The sequence below is a fragment of the Zootoca vivipara genome, chromosome 8, assembly GCF_965207765.1.
Source record: "Zootoca vivipara chromosome 8, rZooViv2.hap1.1, whole genome shotgun sequence".
In the NCBI taxonomy this organism is placed as follows: Eukaryota; Metazoa; Chordata; class Lepidosauria; order Squamata; family Lacertidae; genus Zootoca; species Zootoca vivipara.
The window spans coordinates 21,518,152-21,529,650 of record NC_142591.1 but is presented as its reverse complement, the minus strand read 5'-3'; the positions used below and the strand labels follow the sequence as shown (position 1 = coordinate 21,529,650).

General features: G+C 43.3%; 1 protein-coding gene across 2 annotated transcripts in view; it reads right to left on the bottom strand.

The window, feature by feature from the left end:
• The window catches only part of TNFRSF11A (TNF receptor superfamily member 11a), a 33,269-nt gene that overhangs the window by 3,034 nt on the left and 18,736 nt on the right, over positions 1-11,499 (bottom strand). The window contains exons 5-9 of one of the 2 annotated variants that reach the window (XM_035125425.3): positions 11,119-11,212; positions 9,929-10,020; positions 7,430-7,534; positions 4,123-4,175; positions 2,583-3,402 (exon numbers count right to left, since the gene is read on the bottom strand). In XM_035125425.3, the coding sequence (XP_034981316.3) occupies positions 2,583-3,402; positions 4,123-4,175; positions 7,430-7,534; positions 9,929-10,020; positions 11,119-11,212 (1,164 nt within the window). The remainder of the gene's footprint in view (positions 1-2,582; positions 3,403-4,122; positions 4,176-7,429; positions 7,535-9,928; positions 10,021-11,118; positions 11,213-11,499) is intronic. The other variant, XM_035125426.3, reaches the window with a different exon arrangement.

Sequence of the window (11,499 nt, the reverse complement as noted above, 5' to 3'; positions counted from 1 at the left end):
TCTGTCAACAAATCAAACAAAACGAAGCCAGATGTTTTTCATCTTGGAAAGCCATAGGGAAACACACTGAAAAGTGTGGAATGAATGAATGATGAACAGCAGGCATCCCCAAACTTTGGCCCTCCAGATGTTTTGGACTACAATCCCCACCATTCCTGACCACTGGTCCTGTTAGCTAGGGATCATGGGAGTTGTAGACCAAAACATCTGGAGGGCTGCAGTTTGGGGGTGCCTGATGAACAGGAAGCCCTGTAAGCACCCTGCAAGCAAATCTGAACAAATGCTCATTGTCATATAACCACCCTGTAAACAAACTGGAACAAATGCTCAATAAAGACCTGGCATGGTCTAACCACTGCGTAAGCTTTGTGCAAGCAAATCAGGATGAATAAATGAACAGGTCCTCTGTAGGAGCCCTGTGAAGCATCATAAAGGTATTTTCATCAGATGACATATCCCAGGTGAGGTTCCATTTTGTTGCCTCCAGCTTCCATTTCTGTATGGCATTGAAACAACAACAACAACAAAAAACAGAGCCAAGGACAAGCCCCATTTTGAAACCTCAGAGTTGAACATATCCAAGGCTCCTACTGCACAGCCTTCCTGTGATTTGTCTCCCTCCTGTTATACACTGAATTTCATGTTTATCGACAAACTAAGTCAGGAGTAGGAGTGAGAGGAAAATGTATGTGAGCATGAGTGTGCATGTGTGTGTACGGTCATCTTTCCTTTCCATAGCACCTGGGTAAAAGTCAGATCCCGTAGAATTAAAATGGATCCCCTTGATTGTGTATGCAATAGCCTGAGTCTCAGAATGTGGGGTCTCAGAAACATAGCTGCCAAGTCTCCTGTTTTTCACGGGAAACCCCCAGATTTTAATCCGTTTCCCGCTGTTATCCCGAATAGAAAAAAAATCATGGAAATCCCCTGGATTTCCTACCTGTCAGGGAGGGTCCATTTCGGGTGCCGCTCTGCCCATGTCTGGGCACCGGAAATCGGGCAGAGCGGCACCAGAAGTTACTTCTAGGCATGTCCAGACATGCGTAGAAGCGACTTCCGGTGCCGCGCCGCTGCCGAAAACAACAACACAATAGCACAATCAGTTAAAATCTTACATTGGTAAACTCACTATGGATGCTCATGGGCTCTTAGGAGATTTACATAGGAATGGCAATTAAAACCACAAGCAATTCACAGATCTGGGCACTCAGAGAGGAAACCTATCATTTGATGGTGGCTTTGAATGGTTCTATTGTAAAAATTATCAGAATCCCTAAGAATCTGTATCAGATCCATGTTTTTTTTTTTTCAACTATGGCAATGCCGAAAGACACCAAAGCTTTGATTTTTACAGTTCAGTCAGTAAAGAAAAATATGATCTCTGATTTGATTAGAGTTGGGCAGGAACCTGTGAAATAAAATTGCAGTTTCAAGAGGATCCATTTTACTGGAGCTGATGTGTGTTTGTGTGCATACATGCATATATTCTCTCTCTCTCTCTCTCTCTCTCTCTCTCTCTCTCTCTCTCTCTCTCTCTCTCTCTCTCTCTCTCTCTCTGGCACTCCATTCTTGCTCTCTCTTGACCTTTATGGCATCCCAGATTGCTCTGCTTTCCCTCTCACCCTCCCCTTTCCTCTTCTCTTTCTGTTTGGCTGTTCAGGTGCTGATCTCAGTCTTGAAAAGCACATTGCGCTGAAAAAGGAAGTGAGGCACTCTTCCCATTTCCTCTTTCCTCTTTATGTGCTTTTCAAGGCTCAAATCAGTAGCCTTGAAAAGGCACATAATGGTGAAAGAGGAAGTGAGAAACATGTTGCTCTTTCCAACTTCCTCCTTTGCTCTATGTACTTTTTCAAGAGGAAAAATGGTAACACACATATCTAAAGGGGCAGTGAGGGTGGCACAAAGGCTTTGGGGGTGCCAGGGGAAGTTCCCAAGGATGCCAATATGTTCATGGGCACAATGCTGGCCGCTCCTGTTTTAAATTTTCTTTAAACCAGAAAAGAGGAAGATTTCACCCTTCAGTCAAAGGACTGCTGGGGGGCAGGAATTCTAATAATAATGGGATGCAGGACTTTTATGGACTGGATCATTCCATACATTAGTCCCCATTGCTCATCTGGAGTCTGCTTTCAAATGAATATTTTTTAAAAAAACGTGTGTCTGTCTTAAATGGTCCCCCCAAGTCATGATTCTTGTTTAGTTGCCATAAATATGATCTGTGCAGAAAATATTGAGAAACATATGGGAGCGAAAACCAAAAGCAGATTAACTGCCTGGGGCCTAAAGGGATTTGGATGTTACTTTCCAGTAGCCTACACATATTTCATGGCTGCCCCTGGGTCCATCATGAGTAAGAACGCAATGATGTCTTTGCCTGGTCACATCAAACATCTATCTAACCTGCCACATGTCTCCTACAGAGCTTTGCAAGTTGATGGCCCAGGTAGGTTCATGACAGAGATGGCCACCTTCCTTTGTACACCTGATTTCACATATGAGGAGGTTGAAATGTTGATGCTACATGACGCACACCCAACTTAAACATTGTAATGTAAGCAGCATGCATGTTGTTGGAGGCTTACCAGATGCTGCTGGGGGATCTGAAGGGCTGCCGTTTGACTCAGGAGCTCTTTTTGCGTTATGGTCCTTTGTGCCGTTTCCGTCAGATGGATCACTTCTGACACCATTGTTGCTTGCCGAACCACACTGATCGACAGAGGGAGAGTCCAAGCAACAGGTGCACAGTGGAGAAGGCCCACTTTCTTTTAAAGAATGCATGGTGTTGCCAGCTTTGCTGGAAGATTCTCTGCAGGACACACAACAGGCAGTACACCTGATTTCCTTGGGCACCGAGAGGGAGACACCTATGCCTTGGTTATCAGCATCTCCCATGCTACTGCAGGAGGGTTGATGAAAAGAGTTCTGCAGGCATTGGTGTGAGGAGGCATGAACAGGGTCCATTCCACATGAAGGATCTGAGCAGCAGCAGTTTGCCGAGTCTATCAGACTCTCAGTCCCCGTGAAGCACTGACTCAAGCTGTCATTTTCTCCTACTTCCAGTGGCTCTGAGAATGGCGACACAGGCTTGCTTTCAGGTCTACTCAGTAAAGGAAAATAGCAAGACCCCTGGGTTGTTCTGTCCATATACTCGTCTTCTGTGGGTATTTGCCTAAACTGGTCATCTTCAGACACAGCTGCGGGAGGCAGCGTTGGGAAATCGTCTCCCAATTCACAGCGGATTGCAGCAGGGCTTGCTTTCCTATTCTGGATGTCTCCATGTGGGTAACATGCATCCTCCGAAAAAGAATATTCATCAAGGTCCAGCAAATATGTGCCCCCCAAAAGCCGAAGACCAGCCGGGCTTGCCACGCTTCTGTTTACAAATGTACCATGAGGAGAGTCCTGTGTAGAATCCAAAGGAGAAATGCACTTTTAAAATAGGAAGTTTTACAATGCAACCGTGACTATTCTGGCCTCTCCTCCAACAGCTGAAGAGCCTAAACATGTGTCCTCAACAAGGGAGGGGGACAGGTTCTCTCGCCTGACACCAGGTAGGTGAATCCAGAGCAGTACGGAAAGGACCTTCTCTGAATCTAAAGATATCTGTGCTTCCATAAACACTGAGGTCCCCGGCAAACCTGCTGTTTTGGCCACATACGCAGCAGCACGAAAACATTGGAAATGAGCAGCAAAGCAGTACGAGATAACTACATTTGAACAAGAAATACAACTTAAAATAGATAGCATGTAATAATCTCTGGATCACAGGGGTTTTGGGCTGTGTTTGGACTGTGAGCCCAAGGAAGCCATTGAGAAATCCACAGCAATAAGACTGTTAATAATACTGGTAGTGATCTTTTGCTTGTGTGGAAGCCTCAGAGCCGTTGCACAGGGCTATCTGTGACTTAATGCCAGGCGACCCTCTTTGTGGTTCTTTGTTCCTTGCAATCTCGCCACCCCCCTCTTGCCCTTCCTTATGTGGCATGGCAGCTACCAAATAGCTGCTGACAAACCTATGTCCTTAATTCACCACTTGGGTTCCCCAGCTGCCAAGGAAAGCAAAAGGGAGGCGGCGAAGCATAACACAGTGTGCAAAATGTATGTACAGCCGTAAGACTTCACCTTTGTCCCTTTCATTTGCTTGCACATGTCATTAGCCCAGTACTGTAGATTTGCTGGAGGGGGAAACAAAGAAAAGAATGAATTAGATTTTTGCACGCTATAAGTGAGTCACAGATAGAACCACATACCCAAAAGCCAGCAATTCAAACTGGGTTTACTGGAATGCTTAACCCTTTAGCATGCCGGACTCCTACCAAAGTGGGGGACCGTTGTATCTGTGCCATTGACTCCAACCGTTTATTGATTTAACTATTACTTGAATGGTGTGGGAAGAGTCCAGGACCTCTCACACAGGGCCGTCTTAAGCATATCCGGCGCCAAGGTGCAAAGATCCCTCCGGCACCCCCCCGGCAACTCCAGAACAAGGGAGGGGGCAATGGAAAATGTCCTCTGCCTCCCCCACTGCCCTGATCCCCGGCATGGTGGCAGCGATCAAGCAGGAAAACATGCTGGCGGACATGCTCTCCAGCATGGGGGACCCGAGAAGGCAGCCTGGGAAGGCTGTGCACCACCTTTCGCCAGGAAGCAGGAGGAGGACAACGACACCGACCCCATCTTTAGCAGATGCAGAGGCTTGAGAGGGAAGCTGCGCGCCCACCAGCCATATAGTTGGCGGGATGCAGCTGGTGGGTATGCAGATAGAGGGGAGGCTTCCGGCAAAGCTGCACAGCTCCCCCACTAGCTGGGGTGCCCCTGAGAGGCCCACCACCCTGGCGCAACGAGCCACCAAGACCAATGGGAAAGACGACTCTGCTCTCACACTCAGAGTTGCAGAAATGGAGGTACAGAAGGTACATACGTAGCAAAACCCATGCTAGCAGGGGGCCACAGACTCTGAGCTTTCATTAAAAAAAAAAAAGTCAAGTCAATCGTACATTTCTACAAAAAATGGTTGTAAAACAAAACACAGAGACAACACTAAGCCTTTGGGACTCAGCAGGTAGTACCACTGCTAGAAAACACTTCATCACAGTTGCTAAGCAGTCAGAGGAAGAAATGTTGACTTGTGGCATATATTTTGCTGTTTCAGCCAGGAGCTCAGGTTTGTGTACATTATCTTCCCCTTCCCCATTTTATATTTGCAATGGCCCTATGAGGTAGGCTAGGCTTCTGTACATAAACAGAAGTTCTTGTCAACAGATGGGTGGTGGTGATGATGATGGTGGTGGTGTAGGGGGGGGGCAATCCTCATTCAATGTACATGAGGAAATCCTGTTGGTATTCCTGCCCATACTATCACAAGATACCTACCTACCTACCTACCTACCTACCTATCCTACCTAATCTCAAGCCCAAGTACTTTAGCCCAAATTGATTGATGGACTGTCTAGTCACTATCTATTGCAAGAGTTAGATGCACTTCAGCCAGCTGGTTTCAGTAGACTGGTGCATTTATAATACTGGTCAGTGTCCTTAATAGGTTAGACATTTAAAAAATTACAAGGCAGCAAGTATAGGGCTGGATCCAGACGCAGTTAGTTTAAGTTTTTTAAATTAATGGGACTTAATAGTCCTGACCAACTCAAATCTCATTGGACTTCAGTGGGTTCTACTACGAGACTGACAATGTCTGGCTACAAGCCACAATATTCAATTCACTGAATTAAAGTGGGATGAAGTTGTTTAATTTTAAACCAACTTTTCTCAAAACCTGAAAAACATTATGTGTTAAAACACTAATTGCAAGCTCTCCCTCCCTCCCTCTCCCCCCATGGAATGTGTGTCTATTTGGACCATCTATGCCAAAAATAGAACATTCTACATCCACTGTGTCTTTGTTCCATCTCATGTGGCATCCGCCTATGACTGATTTGTTAATGATCTAACTGGGTGCAAATGATTGGTTAGATTGTCTGTTGCAGGATATATCACATGAAATGACAAAGGAACAATTATATATAGCTCTGGGAATACTTGAAAGACACACACACACACACACAAAATCCATTAAAATAATCTCATAGGCTCCATTGAAAGAAATGGTGTTTCCATGAGTTATGTGCATTGCTTGGGGGCTAAGGTGCAAACGAGGGCATTTTCTAAGGATCAGGGGTGAAGGTGAAATAAACCTCCTGGAGTAGTAGCAACCTCTTGCTTCCTATGAAGAACAATATCTGTTCACAACAGTCCCTTAAGGTCTGCTATGTATATGTTTAATTATTGTCTATAGATTCTGCACCTTGAGTCTCAGATAGCAAAAAAAAAAAAAAAAAAGCAAGCAAGAAAACAAGATAAAATATCTGTAAAATGGGTCTCAAATGCTATCTGGCAGGTGTAGAGAGATTGAATCCAGACCATGACCTGACCGACATTTTTAAGAGTTCGTTATGCAGCAGGGGTCATTGTTGTTTCCCAATCCATCCGAAGGATTCTTCCTGGAGAGTAGTACAAATTTACAAGGCTGGCCACAAAACCACTTTAACCAGTCTGACATGCTTTTAAGTTGACTCAGCGGCCGCACCCTCAAGTCACAACCCAGTAAAGTTGAAGTGCTTGGATTTAGGCTTATTTTGTCAAACCGAAGTTCATGGAATCAAACCAGCTCAGATTTCAGGATTTCAGCTCATGAATTATACACCATTAGGCAAGTTCCATGGAAGCTAATAGCCCTGATCCAACAACTGCTATCAAATGCACAAGCTATGATGTACAAAGGGAGTTCAAATATATAAAAAATAAAATAAAATGCCCAGTAGCACCTTAGAAACCAACTAATTTTGTTCTTGGTATAAGCTTTCGTGTGCATGCACACTTCTTCAGTTAAGGTCATCTCATTCTTTTCAGTGGAGGAAGCAGACCTACATGTCCAAAGGAACATACAGGCCAGTGTGCTCCTCCTTAGGAACAGGCGGAGATGCCCATGCGCATGGCAATTTCTTGTGTACAATTGAGTGACACTGCTCAGGATCAAGGACGAAATTCATATGAATAGCAGCTCTTACGTAAAAGTGCCATTCCGCAACTCCAGTTAATTTCATTGGGTTTAAACACACAGGGTAATTTCCAGATGGATTGTGCCCATGGTGTATGAGCACATTTTGCATTCTGAGCGTGTCTAAAAAATGGTGTATGGGTGGTATTTCACGTATGAGAGTTCTGTGTTTCAGATCCAAAAAACGTATTATTTGTGAAAGTTGCAACGTATTTGCTAAAACAAAAAGCACACTAAAGATCCGTTTAAAAGATTAATGTGGTGATTTATATACTAGCTTTTACAAAGGCACATTAGGAGGCTGAAAGAGGAAATGCACAGAGAACTCATGGCTTTTCCAGCAGATCAAGAAAGACACAATTAAATGCTACCTACCTGTCAGTGTTTTCCCTTTATTGCGATAGAGTATCGCAAAGATGGCAATGCCAACCAAGGCAATGAGGAGTGGAGTAATCAGTATATAAAACAATGTGTTGGTTTCTGGAAAAAAAAGGACAGGTAGGTGTCAGAGCGTTTTGTATATTCAGGTAGTAATATATTCCTGGAATTCGCCATTTTTGTTATTCAAAATATCCCTTCAAAGCACCGATTGGGTTATGACAGAAATCCAGCAACATGGAAGAATAACTGGAACATTTATTCCAATTATTCCTGTTAATTCCACGGTCTTTCAGTGACCCGGTTCACATGGCAATGTGTGAACCATGCCAAACTGTGAACACATGAGCATGCAGGTACAGTCATACCTCGGTTTAAGTACGCTTCGATTTGAGTACTTTCAGTTTAATTAGTCCGCGGACCCACCTGGAATGGATTAATCCACTTTCCATTACTTTCAGTGGGAAAGTTCGCTTCAGGTTAAGTAAGCTTCAGGTTAAGTATGGACTTCCAGAACCAATTACACTCATACTTCGGGTTAAGTACACTTCAGGTTGAGTACTCCACGGACCCGTCTGGAATGGATTAATCCACTTTCCATTACTTTCAATGGGAAAGTTCGCTTCAGGTTAAGTACGCTTCAGGTTAAGTAGAGACTTCTGGAACCAATTGTGTACTTAAGCCGAGGTACCACTGTACTTGGAATTGCAGCTGCTTTCATCCCCCCGTTCCTGCTGCTGCTGTGGTACCCACAGCTAAACCATGGTTTGGTTTGGTCTTATGTTTGACCCCAGATTTGTCTCCTGAAGAGAAAGCATGAGTGGTAAACCAAGAAATAGCATTGGCTATGGCTTGCGGTTTGTCTGGAGCCTAAATTAAGATGCAATGCTAAGCCAAACTGTAGCTGAGCTCTGGGTAGCACAGCACCACCACCATGGGAAGAGCAACATAGTCATGGTTTCTACAGCAGCCGTAATCCATGTTTTTAACGGTTGATGTCATATTATGTTTTCATATGTGCTGGAAGCTGGCCAGAGGGGCTGGAACAAACCAGCCAAATGGGCGGGGTATAGATAATGCAATGATGATGATGATGATGATGAATTTGCATCCCTTAAAAGTGTCTTTCTAGAAGAATGATGAGAAGCTAGTTGGGGATGGCACTCTCCCCAAAGACTACGGAATGACTGTGAGCTCTGGAAGACCTGATCCCTGCCCTGCATGCATTTTCCCATCTGGCCTGGGAGGATAGGGCCCTGACTGACTCCAGCTACAAAAACTGAGGTTGCTAAAGAGCCATGTGCCTTGGCTGTTTCTTACTGCAGATCCAGGACATTGAGCCTGAGCTTCCACAGCCACTGCCCTCCATGAACCACCACTGGCAGCAGCAGCAATGTTCTATGCTTATGATAACATTTTATTCTCTTGCTTACCATGCTGTTTAAAATGTGCATTTTATATCTGACTTCCTTTAGTAATGTTTTATTTTGAAATGTTTTAGATCATTTTTTTTTGTTAATTTTGCAGTGTTAAATGTGCATTCCGTAGTTGGCCTCCTTTGCAATGTTTTATTCTGAAATCTTAAAGATAATATTTTCGTTTCCTGTTAATTATGTTGCTTTGAATGTATACTTTATATTAGACTTTCTTCGGTAATGTTTTATTCTGAATTGTTTTCTTTGATGTCTTAATGTGTTGTAAACTTCTTTCAGTTTTTTTCTTAAAAATATAAAGCAGTATAGAAATGATTATGATAATAATAATAATAATAATAATAATAATAATAATAATAATAATACTAATAATGCATCTTTACATTTAGCTATGATTTGGCATAGCATTACATGTGAATAAGGACACTGGTTGTCATATTGGAAACTTCCCTGGAAAGTGCACAGAGCACAATTGAAAATTGTAGTTACTGTTTAGGGTCTGTGCAAAGCAAATTTTAATCCTGGCTAAATCCACTCTTGCACGAATCTTGTTTAATTATATTTGGAAAATAAAATAGTAATCAATGAGATTAGCCTTTGGCCCATCAATTTTCATGTTGTGAAAATCTTGTTGAGGATAACATTTGATAAAGCCCTCAGGGTCTGAGGAACTTAAGCCTGCTCCTACTTAAGTCAAAATGAATGCCAACTTAAGCTCTACAAATAATACACAACTTTACTTTAAACATTTGCAACCTTCCGTGGTCCAATCATTGTTTGACTTGTTATGAGCTTTTTTGTTTGCCTGAGCCCCCTTCTAATTCCTTGACCCAACACAGATTCAATTCCTGGAATAGCCAGGCTAGCTTGCTGGTGAGGTAATGGACCTCTAAATTTGGGCCATTAAGGTAACAAAGGAAGTGGCTCATTGTAAAGACACCACAGTCTCCCTGGCCCTTATTCTGAAGAAACACGAAACCTGGTTTAGGTTCCTGAAGCACCCCAGAATCTCACAACCACTTGGAGTTTGGGGTGGCATGCAACAGTATATTATTGCGTTTACCGTCTTGTGGCTGCATCTTCAGTTGCTTCTTACAAACGACGTCAGAAAAACTGTTCCCAGGAATTTTTTCCTCAGTTCCTAGAGCTGTGCAGCTAAGGAAAGGATGGAAGGAAGGAAGAAGAAGAGTTTGGATTCGATATCCCGCTTTATCACCACCCGAAGGAGTCTCAAAGCGGCTAGCATTCTCCTTTCCCTTCCTCCCCCACAACAAACACTCTGTGAGGTGAGTGGGGCTGAGAGACTTCAGAGAAGTGTGACTAGCCCAAGGTCACCCAGCAGCTGCATGTGGAGGAGCGGAGACAGGAACCCGATCCCCCAGATTATCCACCACTCTTAACCACTACACCACACTGGCTCTATATTGACCCCTGCAATATACATCATAGAATCATAGAACTGTAGAGTTGGAAGAGACCAAGGGGGTCATCTTGTCCAACCCCCTGCAAAGCAGGAATCTTTTGCCCAATATGAGGCTTGAAACCATGACCCTGAAATTATGATTGGAGAGGATGCCAGGAAACAGGGAATTATGTTCACATGTAAATATGTACAATTTTTTTTGGCAAAGGGTGTTTAAGGAGATAACAGAAATCACTGGGTTAAAGCTGGCCAAAAGTCCAGAGGTAGCGTTATTATCGATTTACGATGGGATGGAAGGTTCGCAGGCTACGAAGGACTCCCTCACAAATTTATTGATAGCTGCACAAATTATTATCGCTAGGAAGTGGAAGGGGCAAGCAGAATATAAAATGGAAGAATGGCATAAAGATGTGTGGGATATAGCTATTAAGGGTAAATTAACATGTGTCATTAAGGTAAGATGGGGAATATGCAGGAGGAATGATTTTTAGGAGATATGGAGGGTGTTTGTAGAATTTGTACTGTTCAAATGGAAAGGGGTCAAACCATCGCAAGAGGTGTTGAAATTTTGGGAGGTTGGATAGTTACAACGGAATGGTCTCGGTGGCGGGGTGCACATTTTCATTCTTATTTATTTATGATTGTTATTTTGCCTGAATAAATAAATAAAGGAATAAAAAAGAACGTATAAAATGTAAATACATGTATAAAATATACATAAAAGAATGGAAAAGGAGAAATTATGAGTCTCACGCTCTACCGACTGTATTGTGAGACTTTATTGATTTTTTTTTACTATTATTATACTGCTATAGATTTGTGGCACTTACTTGGTCCACGTTTTGCATGCATCAGTCGCAGAAGAGACATTAGAGAAGGCTCCTCTTGGGCATGGCATGCACACTGTGTCCTTATTTTGTTGTACTGTGGGAAACATAACCAGTAAAAGCACGGAGAATAGAGCATCACTTCATACATGAAGACCTGTTGCTAACAAACCTATTTTCAGCATACGGGCAAGGGCCTCATATACTGAAGCTTGCAAAACTGTTTTCCTTTTTTGGAAATCCCCCCCCTCCCCACCAACCCATCACATGTTCTCAAACTACCGTTTGCAAATCACAGGAGCAGGCATTTGGCACAAGCCAACGATGAAAACAACTGACGAAAAGGCTGAGGGACAGTGGGCTGCTTCCCACATGCTGCAGAAG